The sequence below is a fragment of the Tasmannia lanceolata genome, unplaced genomic scaffold, assembly GCF_043159265.1.
Source record: "Tasmannia lanceolata isolate RefF3 unplaced genomic scaffold, GAP_Taslan_0.1 ptg000007l, whole genome shotgun sequence".
NCBI classification, from domain to species: Eukaryota; Viridiplantae; Streptophyta; class Magnoliopsida; order Canellales; family Winteraceae; genus Tasmannia; species Tasmannia lanceolata.
Window position 1 is genome coordinate 21,065,766 of NW_027518684.1, and position 27,602 is coordinate 21,093,367.

At 38.9% G+C, this 27,602-nt stretch overlaps 2 protein-coding genes and 1 pseudogene across 3 annotated transcripts; 1 reads left to right on the plus strand and 2 right to left on the minus strand.

Moving 5' to 3' along the window:
• The first annotated feature begins 52 nt into the window (after positions 1–52).
• Positions 53–27,602, plus strand: LOC143880659 (protein REDUCED WALL ACETYLATION 3-like; annotated as a pseudogene). The gene is made up of 15 exons (XR_013251773.1): positions 53–106; positions 5,503–5,714; positions 5,817–5,873; positions 5,968–6,040; positions 10,134–10,292; positions 24,099–24,247; positions 24,369–24,607; positions 24,655–24,817; positions 24,949–25,035; positions 25,161–25,249; positions 25,351–25,413; positions 25,521–25,577; positions 26,533–26,629; positions 26,749–26,907; positions 27,152–27,602. The product of XR_013251773.1 is annotated as a protein REDUCED WALL ACETYLATION 3-like (transcript).
• LOC143881223 (uncharacterized) lies at positions 11,689–12,787 on the minus strand. The gene is made up of 4 exons (XM_077384215.1): positions 12,743–12,787; positions 12,270–12,645; positions 11,850–12,181; positions 11,689–11,762 (listed from the first exon to the last, which is right to left on the minus strand). Exons 2-4 carry the CDS (start codon positions 12,626–12,628, stop codon positions 11,689–11,691), a joined length of 765 nt encoding a protein of 254 aa, XP_077240330.1. The 5' UTR covers positions 12,629–12,645; positions 12,743–12,787.
• Positions 15,259–16,508, minus strand: LOC143881224 (uncharacterized). The gene is made up of 3 exons (XM_077384216.1): positions 16,326–16,508; positions 15,859–16,236; positions 15,259–15,774 (listed from the first exon to the last, which is right to left on the minus strand). Exons 1-3 carry the CDS (start codon positions 16,506–16,508, stop codon positions 15,259–15,261), a joined length of 1,077 nt encoding a protein of 358 aa, XP_077240331.1.

A 27,602-nucleotide genomic window follows, 5' to 3' on the forward strand; every position in this document is an offset into this window, starting at 1 on the left:
CCAGTTTAATGCTAATCGCTTTGCTGCCCTTGAAAATGTTTCCACTCCTAGTATGGATGATGATGATTCTTGGCAAACAGTTAAAAAGAAAAAAGGAAAGTCTCTGGTACTTCTCCTTCGTCCTTCTCCAACATGCATTCTGCCATCCCTCTCCAAACTATCCCCTAAAGCAAATTTTGGGGTTTTGGATGCCGCAGGGAGTTAATCTGCCTTTCCTTGTAGGAAATTGCTTGCTTTGGCTTCAGTGTTTTGGATTGACTCCCCTTTTTGTTATTTAAGCTTTGTTAGTTTGTTTTAATTCTTGCTCCTTCTACTCCCCCTACATGTGGGAGTTTCTGTATTGCTCTGTCTTCTTGGGGTTGGCTTTCCAAGCTTCATGTTTATTTTTTATTAATCTAATACATCCAGTTGGGGTCTTGCCTAACCGCAGCTTACCCATTTAAAAAAACAAAAACTATTCCAACAAGAGGGCAGTGATAAATCGACCCTTAATATATTAAATCGAACCCCCATATCTCTCTCTCCTCTGTCTCTAAGCACTGCCCTATATGGGTGTGACTTAAGATATATGGGGGTGGATTTATCACTGCCCTCGCAACAAAATGGCTAAGTTTTAGGGATAAAATCATGCAATACAAGAAAGCAAAGGATATTTCTGTCATTTTGAAAAGAAAAAAAGAGGAAGATGATATAGTGGGCCCATAACAAGCGTTTCCTCTGCCCTCTTCAATGCAAAAGTGGAGGGAAGGAAACAAGCACAGAAGGAAAACATGACGGAGAAGAGAAAGAGACCGAATGAGATTCATTCACATGGATCGACGATGTGGCATTGGCATTATATCTAGGGCAAATGATTAAAAAAATGCAAAGTTTATGCTAAATTGTGCATAAAGGGTAGTGATTTGAAATTTATAAAAAAAAGTATTGTCAAGTGAGAGAATAAGGCTTTTAGGACAAATATACCCCTCCTACCTCTTTTTTCTCTCCACCTTTTTGCACTTATCCCTATGCACTTATTACCTTCTCACCTACCACCTTCTTCTTCCTCAAGACTTTTATAACGTGGAAAACTCCATGGAAGGGTTTTGAAGGTTGTCATTTACAACAGGGTTTGGTAATCATGAGGGTTTATTCATGATAAACTTATCGAAGGAGTGTTACAAAATGCAAAGAAAATGAATTTTGAGCTTAAAACTGAATTTTGTTGTTTTCCCCATTTTCAAGATAAATCCATTTTCTTTGCATTTTTTTATTCTAAAACATTAAAATCAAGCTTCAATTTATGGTTGCCTGCATGACACTAAGATCATAATGTATATCCCTATTATCCTTCGAATTTTTACTCAATTTGAAAATAAAAATCTTTGGAATTATCCCTATTCTACTGGCTTCCGTCGGAAGTCCGAACAAAACTTCGGACTTCCGAATGGAAGCCAATATACATAACCAAAATATTGGTTCCATTCGGAAGTCCGAAGGTTTGTTCGGACTTCCGACGGAAGACAGTAAAACTTTGTAGTTCGGTAATTGTCATATGTTAGTGCATTCTTTTGGTATTTTTTTCGTAATTTTAATACTTTGCTTCCATTTTTTCATATTTTTTCATTTAAAACTTAGCACTTCAGCCACAAATCCGTAATGATTACTATTTTTTGGAAGTAATGATTACTATTTTTTGCAATTATGCTTTTGCTAGCCACCTTTGCACCCATATCACTTCTGCCAATTTTTGCATCAAAGGATGGGCCACAAGCCGAGAAGTTGCCTCGGCAATGGTGGCTACCAAATTCCCATACAAAAAAAGGAAAATGTTATCCACACTACTGTATTTTTATGAGGGCACTCCTCATTTAATTAAAAGTACGGTATGGCCCCCATAGGATGATCCAAAGCGTCAATTAGATGGGCCACAGCCTAAATTGGTTATGTCCCAAAAATCATTTCCATAGGTTGATCCTAACCCTCCGATCTATAGAGGGTTAGGACCAACCCTCTAACATTCTAATCAGAGGGTTAGGATAAACCTATGGAAATGCTTTTTGGGGCACAACCTATTTAGGTTGTGGCCCATCTAATTGACGGTTTGGATCATCCTATGGTGCGGGCCATACTGTACTTTTAATAAAGTGAGGAGTGTCCTCATCAAAATACGGTAGTGCGGATAACATTTCCCAAAAACATCTTAAAAAATACGGTAAAAATCCGGGTGACACGCAGGTCGACCCAGCTCGTACGGGCCCTGTGTGAGAACCACATTTTCTACCCCGGAACCACTAGGGAACCAATTTTATACCTCGGAACCACTAGGGAACCACATTTTTACCTCGGAACCACTAGGAAACCACATTTTCTACCCCAGAACCACTAAAGAACCACATTTTATACGTCGGAACCACTAGGGAACCACATTTCATACCTCGGAACCACTACGGAACCACATTTTATACCCCATAACCATTACGGAACCACATTTTATACCTCGGAACCACTATGGAACCACATTTTATACCTCGGAACCACTAGGGAACCACATTTTATACCCTCGAACCACTACCGAACCACATTTTATGCCTCGGAACCACTAGGGAACCACATTTTCTACCCCGGAACCACTAGTGAAACACATTTTATAGCTCGGAACCACTAAGGAACCACATTTTCTACTCCGGAACCACTAGGGAACCACATTTTCTACTCCAGGACCACTAGGGAACCACATTTTCTACCCCAGAACCACTAGGGAACCACATTTTATACCCCGGGACCACTAGGGAACCACATTTTATACATCGGAACCACTACGGAACCACATTCTATACTCCGGAACCACTACGGAACCACATTTTATACCCCGGAACCACTAGGGAACCACATTTTATACCTCGGAACTACTAGGGAACCATATTTTATACCCTGGAACCATTACGAAACCACATTTTATACGCTGGAAACACTAGGGAACCACATTTTCTACCCCAGAACCACTACGGAACCACATTTTATACCCCGGAACCACTATGGAACCACATTTTATACCACGGAACCACTATGGAACCACATTTTATACCTCGGAACCCCTAGGGAACCATATTTTATACCCTCGAACCACTACCGAACCACATTTTATGCCTCAGAACCACTAGGGAACCACATTTTCTACCACGGAACCACTAGGGAAACACATTTTATACCTCGGAACCACATTTTCTACCCCAGAACCACTAGGGAAACACATGAATGCTTTGGATCCCCAAGTAATGAACCAATAGGGCTGATTTTTACACCCATGCACAGATAGCTTATCTGTGCAGCTGCACATACTTTATTTTCTCATATATATATATATATATATATATATATATATATATATATATATATATATATATATATATATATATATACAGAGAGAGAGAGAGAGAGAGAGAGAGAGAGAAGAACTGGATTTAGGTTTCATTTTCATGATATTAGGTGGTGTTCACAGATGTATGACAAGTTTTTTTGAAATACTGGGGATAATCTTTTATAGAAGCTGATCAGAAGTTCAAGACCACCCATTAAGAAGAACAGGGGCCTAGTCTGCTTTGTTTAGTTTAAAATTTTGGGGGTTCAATTGCTTCTTTTATAGGGAATTATGGTGTTTTTAAACTAAATTTTAGGATGAGTTTGTTAAAAGGGTAATTTTGAATATATAAAAGTGAAATGAAGAAATGGGCAGAGCTCCCCAGTGACGAGAGTTCGAATCCCCCTGTAGTAAACCCGATGCGCGTATCCATAGGGATTAGTCCCGTCCTAAAATGGAGTGGGGATACCCTATGTCATAAAAAATAAAAATGAAAGAAATGCTTAGAGAATGAGTTCTGTATGGGAGAGATATACAGGTTTTTTGTCGTTAGATTACAAATTATGCAATCTATCTATCTATATGTCCGTCAGTGCACGTGTGCATGTGTGCTTGTACATGTGTATATAATGGTCTAGTCTACCTGTATGAATACCTTCCACACTCCTTGAGCCGTGTGTCCATTGGACCATTACTGGCTTGATAACTAATTGACTATGGTGATCTGCACTGAAGGGATTTAAACTTTTGTTTGTCCATCCAAATGTTGTCAGGGAATGGTGTCTTGAGCAGCACTCATAACTGTTTGCCCTTTGGCATGAAATAATAAAATGCTCACTGTATCAGGCCACTGGCCTTTTTGAAAATAAAAGATAATAGGCTTCACTGTATTGTCCTGAACATAAGTATACCTACATTGAAAATTATGTTCTAAGTAAATTTTATCTTTTGAAATGGATTGTTCTAGGTAAATGGTTCCGTTTTACAGTGTTTTATATATGCAAAGCATTCAATTGGTCTAGTTTTTAGAGTGCATTTTAGCTACTTCAGCCACATTATCTTTGTCACTTATTCCCTCACCATTCTGAATGTATTTCTTGTGCTTGGCATTTTGAAGTTCCAGAACATGAAAATTTGATCTAAAAAAATTTATTTGGTTCATCTTCATAGTGCATCCACTGCCCTGATAGGCTGAAAGGAAATGAGGCCTTGCTGAGATTGTCTCTTATGCATATGTCAACTCAAACCTTTTATTTGGGGTAGATCATTGGTTCTCGCTGCTAACCGCACTGCTCGGACATTCGAGGAGGGTGTACCCCATCTCACGCTAGGGATCTAGTGGTAAATCTGCCCACATCTCCTGTCTAAGGTCGCATCTTTTTAGCTTCTTTCATATGGCATCCTTTCAGGACTCGATGGGAAGCTTCAATATGGGAGTTGTGATTGATGTCTCTCAGGGGTAAAAATGATGATGAGGGAGGCAATATTTGAATATTCTTGAGGGCCCCGGCTCTGATAAATTTTATCACACAGGACAGAGAGGGGAAACCTTTTTATACAGCACTGCCTAGGCCATTAACTAGGATCAGAACAGTTGTAAATCACTTAAATAAACATAATAATTGTGGCTAGAGAGATTTCTTGTGCCAAGAGATCTAGGTCCAAGAAATCTAGGTTGTGGAAGTTAGCCAACGTCCCTAGAAATCATCAATCTTGCAAAATAGTTACTCCCTTCTTTCAAGAACATTCCCTACAGCTAGGAACTTAGGTATAGACTAACTAGAGGAGTTGATTGAGCGACCATTTTTATCAGGAACTTTCTTCTTTTCTGGTACCTTTCTTAGTTAGTGTTTAGTTTTTTCTGTTGTTTCTTCTTTAGATACGTATTCACGTCGCCTTGACCCTGGTTTCTTCTGTACTTTCGTTTCAATTGATCTAACCCTCAGCTGTTAACTTTCACTGGGGAAAAAAAGGAATAGCGCTATTGTGAATTCATTGGGGTTAAGGCCTTTAGTGGAACAAATATTTGCCAGGGTGCCAATGCAAGATATTTTACATTTCCTTTTTCTTATGTCATGAATCACTTGGCATCTGTCGCATCTGAATTCTTTTCTTGATTGACTGCATGCTTTCTAGTTTTCTCCTGTGCCCATATTTCCTAGTGCTTCGAAGTCCATGGACTCTATATACACGTATATATCCTTCTGTCCATCTCACATTCTTTGCTTGGTAACAGTCATTCAGATATCAATCTTGTTGACTTGGGAAATGAGGCGATCAAGGAAGATGATCGAGCTATTTTGCTTGAAGGAGGGCTTACAAAATCAGTGTCCTCAAAATTTTTGAGTTCATCAATCAGAGCAAATCTAGTCAGGTCTTTTAGAACATTAGATGGTGCAATATTCTACTCTATTTTTTTCATAAGGCCATTTTTATAAACCCTTCTGAACTTTTTTTGCTTGTGATGGAAGTTTAGGTTTTTAACGATGGATGAGCCTTTCTTACTTGAAAATCGAGCTGCTCTAAGATCCATGTAAGTGATTCTTTTTCCATAGGTTGCAGTCTAATATGATTAGCAGATAATGGTTCTTTCTATTTTCTAAATATGACGGTGCAATGATGTGTAGGTCTGAATTTGGGGCGATCATGGTTTACTTCTACTTGTCTGATCGGACGAATCTGTTTTCAGACTCGAATAAGGTGCCTCTGTTTCTTCTTTGACTCATTCTTCTGAACTTTGTTTAGGACTGAAGAAACAAATCTTGAATATAATTACTGTAAATAATCTTGCCTAAAGCCTTACATTGCAACCTGCTGTTTCATATGACATGTAGATGCATAAATATAAGTGGCAATTGGAAAAAGTTTGGGTGTTTTCTTAGTAGCCCCTTTATGCATACAGCTCTATTCTAGTGATTCGAGCCCCCTTCTTGCTTTTTGCAGATCAACCAATTTAATTAAAGGAAATGTTACAAGTCTTCCTTCTTTCTTTATATAATTTTAATTGTTGATGTTTTGCCTTCCCCGTGTGGCTTATTGAATAGCGTGATCACTTCTCTTTGTGCATAAATAGTTACATTGTTTTCTTAAGAATTCTAAGATACAAAGGGCTTCTTGATACTGAGTTGAAGGTAGTTGGATATGCTGATAGGGTCAAATCCTATGCATGTCTGTGCAGAACTTTCGAGACATAAACACTTTGAAGGCTAAGTTGTCTCCCTTGGGGAGGGAACAGACTGCTGTATGAGGTAGTCTCATTGTTAGCTACAAAGCCAGTTGTGTGGATCTTTAATGGAAGTTCTCATCCAAGAGATGGTAGTTGGTCTGGGTCATGTTGTCCAAAATTGGCATGAGGAGGAAGTCGGTAGTGTCTCAGGGTTGGAGTTGTTTGAGGTTGTGTTTACTAGGAGACAATTTTCAAATGGCTGTCATCTGTCTTCTTTTGCATTTACTTTGGAGCTTAGATTCCCTTCAACATTGGCTTTTCTTGTTTGATTTGATGATTTGAGAGCTTATATATATATGGGTCCCACAAAAACATGGGTCCCACATTTTTTGAGGTGATCCAAAGCATTCATTTAGAAGGACTTTACATAGATAGGGTGTGTACCAAAAATAGGTCCATAGGATAATCCTAACCCATCCAAAAATAGAGGGGAAAATGGACAGACACTATAGGGGACAAATGTGCCCATTTTTGCCCTCCACTTTTGGAGGGGTTAGGATGATCCAATGGACCTGATTTTTGGTACACACCCTATCTATGATTTGGCCTTGCACATGAATGGTTTGAATCACCACAAAAAATGTGGGACCCATGTGTTTTGGCATTCTACCTCATTTAGCGTAAATGAGCTCTAACTCATTTACAGTAAGCCCTATATATATATATATATATATATAGTACAATTCCAAATGGCCGATCGGTTCAGAATGTATCAACAGAAATTTGCAATTGCTTGTTAACAAGCAAGCACATGACTGCTTCAGAAGAAGTATGTGGAATAGTCTTTGGATGATAGAAACACTAAGAGTATGAGCACCTCTGGTGAAGATTTTTTTCTCCATCTAAAATGCTGTTATGTTTGACATCTAAAATATCTAGTTGGAACATGTTGGAAGCATTAAACAAACCACTTGATGACATAAGCAAGACATGTCAGTTCCGCGTCATTCCGGCTGCCATATTGAAGAATACCTAATGTTGAAAGGTAGATCCTTAGTTTCTAGAGCGGGAAGCAAGTGTGAGAAGCGACGTAGGAAGCGAGGTGTTTAGAAAAGAGAAAATATGGGAAGCATAAGTTCTAAAGAAAATTAAGAGAAAATGTGTGGGAAGCGGCATTAGAAGTCAACATGAAGCATGTAGTAAGCCTCATTTGAAGCGAACAAGAAGTACATAGAAAGAGCAGCATTGTAGTAGGTTAGGGAGGAAGGGTTAATATAAGGCCTCATTTGAAGTGAACAAGTACATAGAAAGAGTAACATTATAGTAGGTTAGGGAGGAAGGGTTATATAGGTAATGATTGCACGTATAGTTTTAGGAATTTACAGCTTCGCGTATTTTATTCATGCATATTTAATGTTAAGTTTTTGGGAAAAAAATGCTCATAATTTCCATCTCAAGTTTGAAATGCACTCTTGTTTTAAATATGATCCTTTTTTTTAATGGCTTTAAATATGAGCCGTTAGCATCATATAAAAGAAAGAAAATATTCTTTTAGGAAGAAATAATCACCTACATAGGAAGTGAACCCTTGATTGCTTCAATCATTGACTCACCCAAATCGACACCCTTTTGCTATGGCTGATCTCATTTGAATTTAAGTTTTGAAGCACTGGTGAAACCATGCCCCTGTTTTACCAAGGATCCCCTCCTCCTTTTAAAGTTATTTTATTTAATGTTTAAAACCTAAACTGAGTCCCCTTCTTTTCCTATGGATTTATTAGGTAAATTTAGGTATATTATGTAGGTAAATTTACCTATATTAAGTATAATTGTGTAGGTATATTATTATGTTATGTTATTTAGGTGCATAATTAATATATGTAATTCATATATTTTTTTAGTTATGCATATAATTAGCCTATATTTTAAATGATATATTGAACTATATTTATTAGAAATTTGCTAGGTCTAAATGTGCCTTGGAAAGGGGCGTGGGCAAAAAGATCTTTTACTTGTCAGTCGTGCATGTGGCTTTGCACGAGTGAACTTTCACCAGTTGAAACTTGTTTCTCCATCATCAACTGAAAGACTGAAACCCTAAGGTCTATATCTGCAAGAGAGGGTGTAGGGTGTAGGGGTGCAATTTGGGTCGGTGGGCTTGAGCTTTTCTAAAAAATGAATGGGAATCAACCCAAACCCGACTCAATTTTATGGTAAAAGCTCAACAAAAATTCCTAAAATTTGACCCAAGTTGCACCTTTATTACAGGGCTGCTGCAGTCTGCAACATTGATGATGACAGCGGTGACCATATCTTCTTTTTTTTTTGAAAGACATTGCTGACCATAATCTTAATCCACCTTCTCCTCTAATGAAGCAAAAGCAGCAGATGCAGATGAAATCCATATTTGCATATTTCGCTGTTTCTGTTTGAATCAATAACAGATTGAATGTTCTTCTCATACAAAATCAGAACCGCTCAACTCATCACTTCAGGAATCTGAAATGAGGATCTTTCTTCCACACACAAAAAATCGTCCTTTCTCTGATCAAAACCTTCAAGGAAACCATAACAAGCCAGTTTCTTCGATTAGTTCCAGATTGAATCTGATTCTCAGCTTCTAGATTCTTTGGAAATTGCTGGTTTTTTCCTGTTTCAATCCAAAATTTTCAGATTTAGAACCATGCCGATAATCCTAATTTCTGCATTTCTGGGAAATGGAACCAAAAAAATGGATACTGATGGTGATTGCAAGAACTTGGTTGAACGTTGCATTCGTCAAGTACCAGGGGAAATGCCGTGATGATGATATCTAATGTTCTAGTAAATAAATTCAGGAAAAAAAAACTCCAATGCAATTTAGTTCAACACCAATTACTACTCACCTTCAACCGTCTTCAAACACCACTAAGAGAGAAAACAAAGGCCAACAACATGAATTGATTGTTAAAACATATTTAATACATTATTTACTGCCTCAGTGAACTTTCTTCCAACCACCTCGTTGTTTTACTTTTTGTTTCCACCATATGGATAGTTACACATACTTCCAAAAAAAATGTGTTTATGTTTTCCATGCAAAAAATGAATACTGAGTCATGTCAGAACCTGGATGACTTCACTAGTTAAACGGCACCATTGAATGGCTCTTTGGGGCAAGGATTAGGGTTAAACATGAAGGAAAGAATATAATGCTGAAGAGGTGCAAATTGGGATTTAGGTATGAGAAAAGGCTGTCTCAGCTCTCTCATACCTTTTCTTCTGTTTTAGCAGCATTGCAGGATGCAGCTGTATTGGACACAGCCACTCCCATAATAGATGGTGCGTGGAATTGGGTGTTCTGCACGTGTAATCAAAGATAAGAGCATCCATGAAATACTTCCTGTTGTTCAATCTCAGTTATTTATATGACTTCTATTTTATCTGAAGACAAACTATTGCTGCAATTCCTCAAATATGTAAATGATGTTTTTTCTCAATTTAGTGTCACATTTTATAAAAATGTCTTACATGTAAATGCTCTGACAGGAATTATTTACTTGAAAACATTTTTTCCATTATACTACTTTAAAGCTCGTATTATAAAACTTATATTCACATTGATAATCTGTGATTATTTGTTGACAGAACTACAGCCGCGACCTTTTCCTTTTTCTCTACATCATGCTCATCATAGTTTCAGCAATGACTTCTTTGAAGAAGCACCAAGATAAGTCAGCGTTCTCTGGGAAATCCTTACTTTATCTTAATCGGCATCAAACTGAGGAGTGGAGAGGATGGATGCAGGTAAACTACTCTTTTACCAGCACCTTTTGATGGATTTAATATCATTCTCTTTGTATGATTTGGTATTCCTGCTTTATCATTTTATAATTGGTGGGAGGTCTATGTGCTGGGAATGGTTCTGATTGTAGTTGTAACGACCCAAAACCAGATCGGGTCGCTACTAGCAAAAGAAACAACTAAAAATACAATATATTTTTTTTAAAACATAAGAGAGAATTAGCTACTGCAAACCATCTATTAATTCTTATTCATTTAATCAATGCCAATTACATCATGTTCTAAAAAAAACACTACTACTAATATCATAAACCAAAATCCAGGGAATTGAAATATCAAACTATAGTCTCGCATAAAGGAAATCATCTATGGGATACGACGAAAAAAAAAAGATACGACGAACTCGTCATCCCCTAAAAAAAAACTCTATGAACTCTCCCCATCCTATGCTGCTTTATTATGTTTCTTCATTTGCGAAAGCTCCCTCTTCCTCTCCTACAAGGGGAAACAGAGTGAGAGCAAGCTCATCAAGCGGCTCGCAAAGTAAGAGTAAACGAGAATTGAATTTACATTAGAATTTCTTATGAATCATGAATTAGCATTTCAGGACAGTAATATATAGAAAGATGAATGAGCTAGAAAAACCTAAAATAGGCATAAAAAAGACGTCATGGGGAGAATGGTCGGTGCCGGAGTTAGAAAAGGCCGGTGCCGGGAAAATGTCGATGGTGCTGGAGTTAGAAAAGGAGAATGGTCGGTGGATTGGCAGTGTTGTAGTTGTTCATATCACAATTTTAGATGGAGGAAAAAGTGTAGAATATGTTTGCAGGGTAAACTAGCTCTATCTCCTCTCCATCATCAATCCGGAGTAAGGAAATCATTCAACAATGGGTTTTCCTCAAAAACAAAGAATGATCTTGATGGTTGGTTGTGCTCTCCTTGCAAATAATTTAACTTTATATGGCGGGAAAAATGTCGATGGTGCTATCGGTCTGAACCAAGGTTGCCAGGGCGGGATTCGATTCGGGAATCGAAAGCGGGATTCGAAGGTTCCGGGGATGGTTGGGAGCGGAATTCGATTTTTCGCCGGAGAGTCGTCGGGGATTCGCCGGGGATTCGTCGGAGAGTCGTCGGAGAGCGATAAAAAATAATAAAAGATAAAATTTAAGGAAAAATACCTAAAAATCAAAATCTAAGCATTCAATTGTACACCATTAAACATAAACATGATTCTCCAAATACTGAAATTATAACAGTTTTTCTTCATTCAGGAGCCAGGAGGCCCAGGAGGCCAGGAGTCCAGGACTCCACCATTAAACAAAAAATTCAGTTTCCAAAAAGTGAAATATCAAAATTATTACAGAATTTCTCCAGTATTTTCAAATAAAAAGAATTAAAGTTAGGCTTTTCTCTTTCCCTTCGAATAAGCATGATCAGCTCGTCCTCTTCCTTCTCCTCTTCCTTCTACATTTTCTGTAAATGAAAAGTTTAAATAAATGAATTAATATTTATAAGACTAATATCTTCACTGGGAAATTGCAAGTGTTAAAGATTTTGTACCTCCCATTGTACTTTCTCCACGCCCCAGGAAACTAGTAATACGACCTTGAGTGTTGGATGGTCCTCCAATTTCAAGTTCCGAGCTACTGACCACTCTTGGAGTCTCAGATCCTGCAGCTTCGTCATTGTCATCTAAGTCACGAATAGTGAGTGAAGGACTTGAAAGTAATGACTGAGATGACGCACGAAATGTAGAAGGTCTAAGGAAATCATCATCGAGATCCTGCCATCGCATATCCTCCATTCTGATAGAGGAGTCATCCATAAGTGGGAGCTCTGGGTTGATGTCCCATTTTCTATTTGGTCCTTCTTTGTATGCAGCCGCATTAAATCTAAATAATAGATTCGAAATTAAATAAATAATCTGACATAAATAATAAAAATTAATTATTGCATGCAAAAACGAAACAAACTTTAAACCTGGATAGGAGTCGAAGATTTGAGTGGATGTACACAAGAGTATCAGTACGATGTGAATTTAAGCGATTACGCTTTACATTGTGAATGAAGCTATACGTGCTCCATACTCTCTCTGCAGAAGATGTGCTGATAGGCTGTGAGAGAATTTTGATGGCCACTGACTGTAACTCTGGTACATGACTTCCATGAAAGTTCCACCATTTGGTCACACACACATTGGGATCTTTCGCATCCTCCCTGGCAAATTTACTGGAAAACCTTCCAACCCTTCCTATGAAATCATATAACTGACGTCTAATCGTACCACTCATCTCATCATCAGGGGAGAGATCCATAATGGCTTCATATACAGCATCCATGATTTCAGGGTCTTTATCTGAAAATAAAATTGAATAATCGATCAGTCGAAAACATAAATGAAGATAAATACAATTACATTATGAAAATTCACAATATGAGAAACAATTACATACCTGGGGTGACTCGTTTACCACCGCCTGGTGCTGAAATATTGAGATATGCAGATCATAATATTTTGGAGTGAGTACATGAGCCAAGGCATGCATTCGAACATTCATCTTCCCCCATCGTCCCACCACAATACCATGAATATGATTGTACATGTCAGGCACATCTTTCAAGTTATCTTTTATTTGTCCTAACATATTGTCCATGCCTTCGTACACGTCTGATATCAGACAGCCTTCCTGGTTAGTGAACTTAATCATTTTATAGACGGGCTCCGTAATTAATAATGCCAATCTTATGTTCGTCCAAAATTCATCAGAGACTACACAAGTAGTTGTCATCTCGCCCCTCTCTATCATCACTTTGTCGGTGCAAGCATTCAACCAATCTTTCCAAGCATCTGTTAATGCTGTCATCTGCAACGCCTCCCTTACATCAAGAAGTCTCTTAAGTGTAGTATAATGAGTTGCAAATCTAGTCTTCGCAACTTTCAGCAACTCAAACTTCGAATTGCTTCTAAATATAGCAAGAGCCTGCAAATGATTGGTAATATATTTGACGACATCCTTGCAGGAACGGTAAGTCTCTCCAATCCAACCTAGGTGTTTATGCTTGGTCAAGTCTTTGAATATCAGATTTAATGTGTGAACCACACAAGGAGACCAAAATATGTGGGGATAAACTTTATTAACCTCTGTCCCAGCAAGCTTGCAATTGGCTGCATTATCTGTCAGCACTTGCACAACATTAAAAGGCCCTACTTCTTCAATGGCATCCAACAAAAACTTTGCAATGTTTTTCCCTGATTTCTCCACTGCAGAAAAGTCGTGCGCATAGAGAAACATTGAACCGAACATATTCGATGCCAGTACATTAATCAGGGCTTTGTTCTTCACGTTTGTCCATCCATCAGAGACAATAGAAAGCCCATGTTCAGGCCATTTTTCTCTCACAACACCTAGATCTTTTGTTACATTCTCTTTCTCATGGTCCAATAAAGTTATTCTTGCTTTCTCATAAGAAGGCAACTTGTATCCAGGCACAAAATTGGCGGCAGTTATCATCTCTTGAAAATATGGAGATCGGAGGACGTTAAAGGGAATCCCATTGGCGGCCAAAAATCGCAGCACTTTATGATCAACATCGTCTCTATCCTTTGCTCTAAAAGACTTGCCAAGTGGTGATTCACCACCCTTACTTGAAGAAGTCGCACCGGAGCTGGAAGACTTGCCAAGCATGTCTAACCGTGATTTCTTCAGTGGCAGTTTCCCAGGTAAATTCTCTGCTCTTTGGACTTGGCTTCTGATGTGCTCTTGTAATTGTTTGTCTTTTGCAACTGCACTGCAATATGCTATTCCTTGACCTTGACCTCTTGGTGCTTTCACAGTGTAAACCTTCTTACAGTGCTTACATTTCCACTTTTTGGTTCCCCCATGTCTTTCGCCAGCTTTCTTTCCTTTGACTACGTGTGACCATAAAACTGTCGCTGACCTTGCGTTTGGAGCCAACACTATGTCCTCGTCATAATCTTCTTCCACATATTCTTCGTCATAGTTGTATTCTAGGTCCCCTTCAAAAACTATGTCATCATCACCTACACCTTGGCCTTGAAATTCTTGGTCGACAGTCTCGTCCATCTTTCCTCAATTGCCTCCTTACAAAATCAAATTGTAAAATATTTGAATAGTATGATAGATATTTTCTACTGTGAGTGTCTTACATGCATGCATGCAAGGGTATGCAGCGGTAGGCTCAGGGTTGGGTTTCCATGGGAATTCCCGAGGGTATTCACTATTTTGCAGGGGGTAGGGTGAGAGTTGGATTTCCCGTGGCGCAGTGTCGAATCCATTGGATTTATATCTAACAGACAGTCTTACGTGGGAATTCCCGAGGGTATTCACTATTTTGCAGGGGTAGGGTGAGGGTTGGGTTTCCCGTGGCGCAGTGTCGAATCTATTGGATTTATATCCAACAGACCGTCTTACGTGGGAATTCCCGAGGGTATTCACTATTTTGCAGGGGTAGGGTGAGGGTTGGGTTTCCCGTGGCGCAGTGTCGAATCTATTGGATTTATATCCAACAGACCGTCTTACGTGGGAATTTCCGAGGGTATTCACTATTTTGCAGGGGTAGGGTGAGGGTTGGGTTTCCCTTGGCGCAGTGTCGAATCCATTGGATTTATATCCAACAGACCGTCTTACGTGGGAATTCCCTAGGGTATTCACTATTTTGCAGGGGTAGGGTGAGGGTTGGGTTTCCCGTGGCGCAGTGTCGAATCCATTGGATTTATATCCAACAGACCGTCTTACGTGGGAATTCCCGAGGGTATTCACTATCTTGCAGGGGTAGGGTGAGGGTTGGGTTTCCCGTGACGCAGTGTCGAATCCATTGGATTTATATCCAACTACCATTACATAAGCCCTATTTGAGAATACAAAATAGTAATCAACTAATTAACTATTACATAGATCTGAATATCTGATAACCGTTCAGCAAAATACATCATCAAAATACAAATAAATCACCCCCTTGCCTCACCAGTCATAGAAGCAGCACTTGACTGTGCCTCACCAGTCCCATACCATTCCCAAAAATAGTTGTTCACCTCTCCAGGGGTGGGGTTGTTCTGAACGACAACGATGGTTCGCCGATTCCAGTCTCCATCAATCGCATTCACTGTCCTCTTCTTCAAGGATTGAGGGCGAATGGAGTCTGGTACCGAAACATCCATCATCGCTATGTGATGTTGGGCTCCAAAGTACTGTCGGAGGATCCGAAGAGGCAAGTAAAAGGAAGTGCTCTGGAAACCCATTATCCGAACGCACTTCTGACCAGAAGTCTCGAGGACTGCAGAGGAAATGGGAGCCCATGGGAGAGTCCACTCAATGTCCTTACTTTCGCGACCCTTAAGCCATATAGCCCAACTGTCGTGACCATCGAATGAAACCAACACCTCCCGAGTATTAAAACTCCTCGTCCAGGCTCGTCTTGGCAAAGGTGGTGGAGCCAAAATTCGTAATCTCTCCACTAGCCAAACCTAAATAAAAAAAAGTTAGAAACAATAATTATCCATAACCAAGTACATCATTCAAGCATTTTTAATAAACCATCCAATACTTACATAAAGAATGACGGAACTTCCCAAGAAGTCAGATCCAGTAGATCGGCGAGCACTATCTAGGCTATAAAAAAGTTCCGCTAAGACAATAGGAGCTAGATTTGCACCTTGGCGAACTTGATCAACCAAGTCTACAAAATATAATGGAATCAAGTTTGATGACTCTGATCGGCCCGGAAAGAGAAACATTGGATAAGCACATAATGCTAATGCATTTTCACGGCAACAACGATACTCCATATCCAGTTCTCTACTTGGTAAAAAGACTTGTACTAGCTTATGCACGAAGATACTACTTGCCTGACGGTAGTGACCTAGGGACTTATGTGGCATGCCAATCAGACGGCTCAATGCCTTATCATATCCTTCCTTAAAGGAAGGCTTGAACATGGGACCATCAGGAGAAATGGGAGCATCATGCAAATATCTTCATGAGTCGGATAAAGCTCTTGCATTCCAAAATGAAACACATGCAAATCTGGATCCCAACAACTGAATGCGGCACGAATCAAACCCCAATCAACACAGACAGTGGCAATATTGCGTAAGCTGCAGAGGCCCACCGTGCCAAGATTAACTCCTTCCACTTGATGCAACCCACTGATCCATGCCAGTAAACCATTGTTGAAGACTTCAGCCATTCCGCTCGCCATCACTCATAAAGTCCCCACGTAGGCTCGTTATGTAGTCTCGTACTATTATCGAATGACAAATGATAAACAATATCTTATTAGCTCAAAAGATAGGCTAATAAGATAGGCCCACCGTAAGTCAGAGAGAAATTGAGTTTGTACAACTACAACTACAATGCTACAATCAGCACATTCAATTTGAGTCAGACACAAAAAATCAACAATTCAGCACATTCAATCATAAACAATATTTGATAAAAATATTTTTGCACAATGCTACAATCAGCTCATTCAATCTAAATAATATTCAATTTTGAACTCAAACTCAATTCTCAAATTCTAAAATTAATTGGGCCTAAATGTAATTTTGAATCAGTAAACACTTTTGGAATCAAAATTCACATCTCATCTAAGGAATATCAATTTGCAACACCTTTAGTGCCACTAACAAGATCATCCATCAGCCCTCTATTTAGCGAAGTATAGTTTTTTTCAAAAAGGTTTCAAAAAGGACAGTTGGGCAACTTCTAAGGATGATCCAAAGACCAAAGTTGCAAAGTCCAAAGTCCAAACCAAATGAATGGTTTGGATCATCCTATCAAGTGGGCTCCACTGTACTTTTGAAAAATCACTTAGTTGTGCAATATTAAAACATGGTAGTGCTAAACTGCTAACATCAGTAGCCAAAAGCCACTGCCAAACCCAAAGTTATCAGCACTACTGTATTTTGATGCGGGCACTCCTTAGTCCTTAGTCCTCACTTTATTAAAAATTTAAAAGTATGGTATGGCCTGCACTACAGGATGATCCAAACCGTCCATTAGATGGGCCACGATCTAAATAGGTTGGGCCCCAAAAATCATTTCCATAGGTTGATCACTTGATCCTAACCCTCCGATCTATAGAGGGTTAGGATCAACTCTCAAACATTCAGATCGGAGGGTTTGAGAGTTGATCCTAACCCTCACCCTCTAATCTATAGAGGGTTAGGATCAACCTATGGAAATGATTTTTGGGGCAAAAAAACTTTTTTAGGCCGTGGCCCATCTAATGGACGGTTTGGATTATCCTGTGGTGCGGGCCATGCCATACTTTTTATTAAAAATACAAAAATTAAAAAATCGTGGATTATCCAAAGTTCCAAACCGTGAGGATTATCCACGGTTTGGATTATCCTGTGGTGCGGGCCATGCCGTGAGGAGTGCCCTCATCAAAAATTCAAAAATCAAAATACATCCCACATGAGTCAACCGACCATTTCACAGAAACTGTGTGAGAATGGTTTCTCACAGAAACCATTCCCACACAGAAAACCCATCCCTTTTTTTTAGTTTTTTCAAAACAAATATATAATACATACATTTCCTTCTTCTTCTTCTTGCCGGCGGGAATCGCGGTGAGAGAGAGGGGCGGCAGTGAGAGAGGAAAGGGGGAGAGGGGCGGCTGTGAGGAGGAGGAGAAGAGGGTTTTTTTATTTTTTCGTTTTTTAGGGTTTTATTAGCTTTTATAGGTTTTAAAATGAAATTACAAAAATAACCCCACTCAAAATATCACCCTTACTGTTAAAAATAGGCTATAAATGTAATTTCACGTCAAAAAGTTGGGATTCGCGATTCCCATCACTAAAAGACCGGATTTGATCTTATGGGAATCGCGGTTTTAAATTATGTGATTCCCGAATCCAAATGACTAAAAACCGCAGATTTTATTTCCATAAAAGGCGTATTTACCATTCCCGAATCGCAATTCCGGTGGAAACAGAATCGCGATTCCCAAATTACGATTCGCGATTCCGATGGAATGGATTCGGGATTCCTCAGAATCGGGGAATCGAATCGAATTACGATTCCGATTCGCGATTCGAGGAATCGCGAATCCCCAACCCCAGATGCGAATCCTGCTTCTCTGGTCTGAACACCCATCTAAATGGGTTGTCCGTGATAGTTTCAAGTCGGATCCGTTGGAGAAAGTGGAGGCGGATAATCGATGGCCTGATTGAGGTAAAGTTTCTTTTCTTAAGGGTAGTGGGAGCTCGGCCTTTTCCATTTTCGGCAAGGAAGTGCTTACTCGCATGGATTCCCTAAAAGCTTGTTTAGTTGGAAAAACCGAATGGCAATTTTCGATCCCTGAAGGCCCTTTGGTCCTAGGCACAAAAAGAAGGGGACTCTCCCTCCCTGCTTTGCCCTTGTACTCTTGCGGAGGATTCAGTTCTTTTAATGTTCGAATTTGAATCCAGGTATCTAAAATCCTAGAATTGGGACCTAAAGCCCTTGGAAATCAATTAATTTCTCTCCCACCATGGAATAAGGATTTTATTCAAGGGGAAGAAACCCTCTGGGTCAATTTTTATGGTATCCCTTTACATGTTTGGGCTGTCTCAACAGTGGAAGCCCTAGGAAGCTTATTTGGAAAAGTTCTGGAAACTAATATGGAAGGTAATAATATGCACTGTATGAGCTTTGTATGAGCTAAAATTTTGGCCCCCGGTGGCGTTTCAATAGTTCCTGTGTCAATATTAGAGTTCTTGATAAGGTTTATGCAATTGTGATTGATATTCAGAGACATCAATATACTAAAAATGGCGATTCACAACCCATTAGTTCTTCGGGTTTTTTCTGTTTCGTATGCCTCTCTGCCGGGAGGGGATTCACCGCCGATTGGGGTGTCCGTGCTGCTTGTGGGTAAGCTTCTTGTTGATTCAAATTTCAAATTTACAGGTAGCGTCTATAAGGGCTCTGAAAAAATCCAGGTGGATCCCGTACTGACAAGCCTAGGTCAGAGGAGCAAGAGCTTTGACTATATTGCCCCTAGGAAAAAAGTTGCTTGGACGGATTTTTCTGGAAAAGGTCCTCTTGATAGGACCCTCGGAACCTCTGTTTGTCCTTTATCTAAGGCCGGCATTTCCACTCCTAGACGCAAAAGAGATTTTTTGGGCACATACTCCAGGTCGCATGGTCTTCTATTAAAAATTAGGAAAGTGATTAATTTTCGAGATGGGAGAAGGTATGATGGCACAAAAGAGGTGACTAATCGGCTCCGGTCACACAAGAGTACTATGATGCACCGCTGAATGCTGTTCTGGATTTGATTCCGGGCCCTAGGAGGCGTGGGGTGTTCAAGATCCTAAAGTCGTTGGCCAAAAGAAAGGGGATTTGATTGGTCTGGTGGCTTAGTCCACATGGGCCAGGGATATGTTTTCTTTTGAAAATCTAATTGGAAGTCTCGAAGTTCTAGGACCTGTAAAAATATTACTTGGGAAGATGTTTTGGTTTTTTTGGGAAGGGATGGCTTGCTTGAATATAGCAAATAGCAGTAATAAGCATTAATTCCTTAGATATCTCTAAAAACTTGGGATAGCGGTAGCTAAGCTCTCAAGATCCTTGTAGAAATGGATCATTTAGACCCCCAGGAATCTTCTTGCGCTGGAAGTCGAAAGCAAAACCTCTTCATGGAAATTATGGTGTTGAACACGATTCTTCAAAAGATAAGAGGAGTGTCATATGTTGATGAGTTAGCAGTAGCTAATGGCTTCAACGCTAGGCATGGAAATCGGCCAGATCGGCCTGAAGATAGGTTGACTCGGAATAGAGTATGGCTTGCCTCTAGGGAGTTGGCAATTTCTGTTTTGGAAGGTGAAATCGCATCTCGATCTTCCCCTGGATTCATGGGCAGGCCTTTGGGAGCCGAAGATGAGTGCTTGCCGATTTCCCTTCTCCAAAGCTTCCTTGATGAGCTTGGAAAATGTTCGTATTGACTATTGAGGGTAATGAGAGATAGTTCGTGCTAGGGCGATGATGTTGCAGACATGGATCTTCAATGTAATTTATCTATGTGAGAATGCTTGCAAGTTACTGCTTAATGGATGGTGAGACTAAAAGTGAACATGGAGAGAACATGTTCTAAGACGTCCCTGTTTAATCTTCTTGGATTCATCGGCTGAGAAGGGGTATATGAGGGTTTAGGAGTCTTTGGTAAGGCTGGGGGGTGGAGGGGGTTATTCGTGGCTTGATTTTGAAGAATTATCGGACCTTTTTGTTCAGGGATATAATCCTGCTCTTTATCTGTTGACTCTATGTAATGTTTGTAGGGACTTCTGGTCCCCACTGTGATTTTCATAGATTCAATAAAACTGTCATCTTTTAAAAAAAATATAATATGAATGAACAATGTAAAAGAGAATGACACATCTACGTGCATATGTGTGTGCAACAAGTGTTGTAAGGCGGTTACCCCCAAGGTCATACGGCATTTCACACCCCTTTTCTTTTTCTCATTTTCTTTTCCGGTTCATTTCATAGTACATATAAATATATCGGTCGTCAACCTTGACCGCAAACCACCCGCCTATAAGTAGGGCCCTCTTTAGGATTTTTCATCAGGATCACAGTTATCTGCCCATCCACTTCGGGGTTTTCCCCATCAATATCCATTGCCAACCCAATGCCGTACGCTCTCCTCAGGCTTGGCTTTTGACATCTCGTCCAAGGTTGGCCGCTTTGCCTCCCTCCCGTTCCTACATGCTATGCACACAACATGTAATGTAAATCATACGTACCTCTTCTCTCTCTCTATCATGAGGAATTAATTTGCACCTGTCAATGGTTAGCCATCCATTTCCCACATGGTATCAATCAATATATCTAATGGTTCTATAAGAATATGTCTAAACAGGAGGCAAGAACATCATCATAACGAAACCATACTGTAATCAATGTTTTGAAAATCGGAATCAAATCGTAAATCGAAATCAGGGTCGAATCGTATCGGATTGTAAATCGTATCGTAAATCGTTAGATTCATTCAAAAATATTAAAAAAATATGTATAATAAAGATTACAAATAAATTAAAGAAAAAAAAGCCAATTATTCATTTTTCATCAAATTCATTAATTCAAACAAAAACTACCATGATTAGCATTCAATATCGTAATACGAATTGTTTGCTGACAAACTTGACACATACTAATCATCTAATTCTCATCCAAACCATGCATCTTGGTTAATAATCTTTAAAAAAAGACAAGATCATATCAATTCTCAAAGTCTCAAACATCAAATGACAAATATTAATCATAAAAGACGGGAATCGATGTTGTCCTTAATATGGTAGTCTCCCACTTCGACTCCCACCTCGATGTGAGTAATGCCCTCAACAAATGCTTTGTGCTCGGCTGGTTCGATTCGTTCGAAGTCCTACTCCTCCTCTGTCTTCTTCCTTCTAATGAGAGGGATTTCAAAGGCTTCTTGTAATGTAGAAAGGAAATGAGGTCTTTTGCAAGAAAGACATATTTTCTTTTATACAAAACTTAATTTGGATAAATCACATAAATCGTATGAATCATACGAATTATGATCGAATCGTAAGATTCATACAAATTAAGATTCAATCATGGGATTCAAATCGTTTTGCCTAAGAATCGTAAATCGAACCGTAAATCGTAAGATTTTCAAAACAATGATTGTAATATCAAAACTATTATTGTACGAGTGAAGCTACCACTTGCCTTAGTGTTTTGAACGCGAAAAGAGATGAAAGTCTCGAAGTATCTAAGCGAAAATCAACCTGAAATGATTACATAGTCATGATGTTATTTAGGTTACCTACAAATCATTGTTTCTTCTAAGTTATTTAGGATTTATTATTCTCCTCAAGTTTCTATCCGTTTTTCAGTCATTATATACCTTTAGAATTACATTAAGATTACTTTTAAGGTAACTCCACTTACATACATATAACTACTGTGCAAAGAGTTTCTTTATATAGTTTTAGCATAAGAAAACTTAACCTATTGCACCAAAATAACACTTTTAGGTGCTGATTTTCAAAAGCATTATGGTTCCTACACTATGCAAGTCAAACGCATATTATGACTTGATTAAATACATCTTTTTAACACTATCCAACTCACACAATCTGATTTTTAAAGAAAATAGCAATCGAGACTTTTATCTTCCTCTTAAAAGTTAGATTTTTAAGAAAACAACATCCATGTTACACACAAGGACCGATTTTTACGAAAACAGTTGTATTATGGCTCATTTATCATACGTACAAGCTTATTTTTCCACAAAGATATCCGAATATATTATAAAAATTACATACAAGATGCTGTTTTTTGAAAAAACACACTCCTTGGTGGCCAAAAGATCACACGCATGGGCTGTTTTTATGAAAAACAGTGCCTTGCCTTATAAATTACATGAATTGATTTTGCAAGAAAACATTACCTTAGTGTATATAATTCACACGCATAGTGCTGTTTTTGTGAAAACAGTTTATCTATTGCATATAAATTACGTATACAAAATCTGATCTGTGGAAAACAGATTTTATTCATGATGAAGATCGTAAATATGTGCTGATTTTTCATGAAAACAGCCACCTAGTGAAATACACGCATACACACACACGGACGATATTTACTAAGAATTTGTTACAGTAAAGACCCTAGTGGGGTCGGTCTTTACACACTTGAATGGACTGTTTCTCCATCCGGATTTCCCTCTCGAAAGCATCTTACTACATCCCATTTATTGCATTGCTTGTTCGCAGAGTGAACCCTGTTTGGTTATCACCTCCCATTTAAGGTAATAATGTCATGAAAGATTTAGAAAGGTAAATTTTGGAAAATGATGAAAGCACCCCTGGGGCCTCTTTGTTTGCCGCTAAAAATTATTTGCACACAATCTTATATGCATGTAGTCTTAACATTATTACATCGAAGACAACATTGTCAAAGATGCTCACCCTTTCTGTTTCACACAATACCAACACACATAAATATGCAGATAATTTAGCCTTCAGGGGTAGACTGGGTTTTCTGCTATTTCTTCCAATGTTGGAAGCATACGTATGATTATTCATCATTACTTGATTTTTTCCATGTTGTGCCATATGTTGTGTAACATGCAATCATATCAATGCTTCAGTATTCTTCTATGTTAAATCTGAATTTCTTGAATAGGCTTATGTTTTCTGTAGCTTATAAGATTATTCTTCTTCTCAAGCCATCCACCCATTCATCAGTGTTGGTCAAGGTTTTTTCTACTCAACTCAACACAACTAAGCTTTTGTCCCAAACTAGTTGGGGTTGGCTAATGAATCCTTTATAAAGTTTTCATGAAGAAGGTGAAAGAGTCTACCCGACTCAAATTGACTAAGTCTAATCCTGACACTAGTTGGGTTCGTATACATGGATCATTTTCTTCCATTCTATCCCATCCAAGGTCATGTGGGTCCACTGTATTATTTTGGATTTACTTGCGTTAGGTGCGGAGATATCGGTCTAGGAACCTCTATAGATCAGAGGGTCGGGATTATCCAATGGAGATGATTTTTGAGGAGTGGCCTAAAAAAGGAGAGAGAGAGAGAGAGAGAGAGAGAGAGAGAGAGAGAGAGAGAGAGAGAGAGAGAGAGAGAGAGAGAGAGAGAGAGAGAGTGGGGGGGGGGGGGGGGGGTTATAGGAAATTCCATCCCTATTTTACTGTATGATATGAATTGTTTCAATATTTCATCCATAAATTACTGTATAATATGAATTGTATTGTTGCCTAGCCTGCATTGGGGACTTTCTGTGATTAAGAGTTCCTTTCCTTTTGTGTTTCCCTCAGGTCTTATTTTTGATGTACCACTACTTCGCTGCAACAGAGATATATAATGCAATTCGAGTGTTCATTGCCGTTATGTCTGGATGACAGGATTTGGGAACTTCTCATATTATTACATTCGAAAGGATTTTAGCCTTGGATGTTTTGCTCAGGTTCCATCATGATTGTTTCATCCCATCACTGTTTTTACAATCAGAAGTGATATGTATTCTGATTTATCTTTCTTTCTCTGACCAATCTAAAAGATATATATTTCTTGTCTTTCAAATGTAGATGATGTGGCGGCTAAATTTTTTGGTGACTATTACCTGCATTGTCCTTAATAATGACTACATGCTGTACTATATTTGTCCCATGCACACACTTTTCACTCTTATGGTGTATGGAGCACTCGGAATCTTCAACAAGTATAATGAGAATGGGTCAGTGATGGCTTTGAAGATCATCATGTGTTTTTTGGTGGTTATCTTCGTTTGGGAAGTTCCTGGAGTTTTTGAAATTCTCTGGAGTAGGTTAGTCACCTAATTAGCTTCATTATGCTTCATCCAGTGCACTGTAGGGCTATTGGCTAATTTACAACCATAATAATGCTCTCGGATGGAGGGTACACTGATCCAGCTTCAAAACGAGATTTTCCTCGCTTGCATGAATGACATTTCAGATCAGGACTCGATCGCTATATCTGGATCATTGGAATGATATATGCCTACTATCATCCTACTGTAATTTCTTGCACACCTTTTGTGTAGTTTGATCAGCCACACTCATTATGGTTCTAGCGTACCGTGTGATTGATGAAGTTGCTTTCCGGGTGTAAAGGTTGCTGAACTTTTGAAGCCTTTTTTTGTCGTAGGTTGAGAGGTGGATGGAGAAATTAGAAGAATCTGAAACCAAGCGGAGGTTGTCAATTAAAACAACCATTGTGGCGCTTTCATTAGTGGTAAGTTGCATGGTTTTTGTCGGTGATGTCTCTATTAACGTGATCAATTATCTCCAGCGTATCAATAACTTTATCTCTTTCCAATCTCTAGGAATTGTCTGGTTTAATTCTTCTTATTCGTGTAGGCTGGTTATATGTGGTATGAACATATTTACAAGCTGGACAAGGTTACATACAATAAGTTCCATCCTTACACATCATGGATTCCCATAACGTGCGTATGGGGGAGTTTTTATTGTGTGTAGTAGTAGTTTTTGTTGTAGTTCTAATCTAATATGCTATTTATAACTTGCCTCTGTTTCATTTGTTCTCCAGTGTTTACATCTGCTTGCGAAATTTTACACAACAGCTTCGTAATTTTTCTTTGACACTCTTTGCGTAAGTGCCATCCACATGATTGATTTTTGCTCCCCTTTCAAGCTCCAAAGCTTTTGGTTAACCAACATTTGCAGTGTTCTCCATTTTTAATGGCTCTCTGTTTTTAGGTGGCTTGGCAAGATAACACTGGAAACCTACATTTCCCAGATCCATATCTGGCTGAGGTTTGTGAACTTCCACTGCACCTCTCTAATTGTTTCAGTTCATATCCGGTGCCGTACAGTTATTTAGTTCCGTGTGTAATTAACTAGGTTTGAGACTGACAGAAGAACATGTCTGAGTCTGCTCGAAAAAACATAATTGATTTTGCCCCCCTGCTTCCATTTCATTTGTTTCTGAAAATTTTCCCTATCGTAGCTAATGGATTGGCTTTTTTTCTATATGAACTGTCAATCTCCCACTTAGTAAACCTGTTTGTATCAGACTATCAGAGCTTCAAAATGGCAATCTAAGAAGAGAAATTGAATCTGCTCTGTCATGCATATACTTCTAGGTTCTGTAAGGGCATGTGTTGGCAACCGTGAAAAATTATTTCATAGAATATTCGTGGGCCCAACTGTTAAATAGGAGCTGAGAAGGAAGGAGAGACTTATTTCATGGAATATTCATGGGCCCAACTGTTAAATAGGAGCTGAGAGGGAAGGAGAGAGTTCAGGGGGCATGAGTGGAAGGAGCATGGAGATTTTATGAGAAATCCCTAAAAACAGTAAAAAAAACCCTACTTCAAATTGAGTATTTTTCCTGTTTTTCGGGGGCTTTTCATGTTCTCTCATTCCCACCCTTTCAAAGTCTCTCTTTCTCTGCCCATCCTTCACAACAACTGGCCCCACTAATATTCCATAGATTTTTTTTTACCTTTTCAATGGTTGCCAAACTTGCCCTAAATCTCTACATTGTATCCTTTTGTATGTCCAATGGTTATAGTTTGCCTCACGATGTTTTAATTTATCCATAGACTTGTTTAGAGTACATCAGCGTTGCCACATCTGACAGCGGTACATCCATAAGGCTTTTACTCGGTATTTCTGGAAATTGTTGTGTCCAAGTCTCCAAGTTCAAAATGCTGTCCTTACAAATTTTAAAAATATGTTTTTGTATTTTCTCCTCATGAATACGCAGGTTAAACATGCCCAATGGACAGCCTAAGTGGCTCCTTTGTCTCATTCCAGATTATCCGATACTCAACTTCCTGCTTACAACTGCCATTTATCTCCATGTAAGTGTACCACATCTTGACCCTTAAAAACGTCTGAAGGAAAAAAAAAAGTATCTTATTTCAGCACATAGTTGTGCCACTTTTACTTGCTCCTCAGTCCCAGTGTTTTGCATTTCCAGATATCCTACAGGCTCTTCACGCTGACAAGTTCGCTGAAATCTCTCTTCATTCCAAGTAAAGATAACAAGCGTCTGTTGTACAATTTAATAGCTGGAGCTGCTATTTCCCTCTGCTTGTATTTTATTTCATTGATTCTTCTTCAGATTCCTCTACTTGGGGTGAGCTTTCTAACTTCTGTTAGTATCAGAACCTTAAGAAACTGCTCAAGCTGAACTTAGGCCCTGTTTGTTTTGGATTTTGAGAACCGATTGTGGGTCCAAAAGTGACTATTAGACTCAAATTTGTGTTTAATTTTAAGTCCAATAATCTTTCTGGACTCACAATCGGTTCTCAAAATCTAAAACTAACAGGCCCGTAATCTTTCTTTATCATATGAAATAATCAACTGTTACGTTTTCACAGGCCTGATGGATTGAGATCCCTTGATGGTTTCAAGGTGATTTGTTTGATGAAAACCGAAAAATTTCCGGTTCCAGTTAATAAGCGGATCGGAGCTGAAGGTTTTGTTTGAGAATCAGGCTTATGACGCTAGCGTTATAATTTTATTTTGAAGAAAAGTGTATCCAAATATCTTGAATTGTGCTTTTGTATCTGGCGCAAATCTATGGAGGAAGAGGGAAAGGATATGTTGAGCAGAATAGTAGTATGGACAGAAAGGAGAGGAGATTCATGGAGGGGAGGTAAATTTGTTTTTTTGCGTTCTTCTTGAAGATGGCCATTTATCTTTGTTCATTTTTTTCAGCTGGTAAGAAGCTGATGGCAATGGAGGCCGTTGAGGTACACTCATGTTTGTATGATTCATGTGGTAGCAAATAAATTCAACACTCAAAATCTATTCTCTTCTTCTGTCTCA

Bases quoted from the DNA above. Each gene is read 5' to 3' on its own strand.
- LOC143881223 (XM_077384215.1), bottom strand. From the start codon at position 12,628: ATGGATGCTGTATATGAAGCCATTATGGATCTCTCCCCTGATGATGAG. The intron at 12,182-12,269 runs GTTTAAAGTTTG...TCTATTATTTAG, and splicing joins AATCTTCGACTCCTATCCAG to ATTTAATGCGGCTGCATACA. The intron at 11,763-11,849 runs GTACAAAATCTT...TTTCATTTACAG, and splicing joins TGGAGAAAGTACAATGGGAG to AAAATGTAGAAGGAAGAGGA.
- LOC143881224 (XM_077384216.1), bottom strand. From the start codon at position 16,508: ATGGCGAGCGGAATGGCTGAAGTCTTCAACAATGGTTTACTGGCATGG. The intron at 16,237-16,325 runs GTGTTTCATTTT...CCCATGTTCAAG, and splicing joins GTTGGGATCCAGATTTGCAT to CCTTCCTTTAAGGAAGGATA. The intron at 15,775-15,858 runs GTAAGTATTGGA...TTTTTTATTTAG, and splicing joins GAAGTTCCGTCATTCTTTAT to GTTTGGCTAGTGGAGAGATT.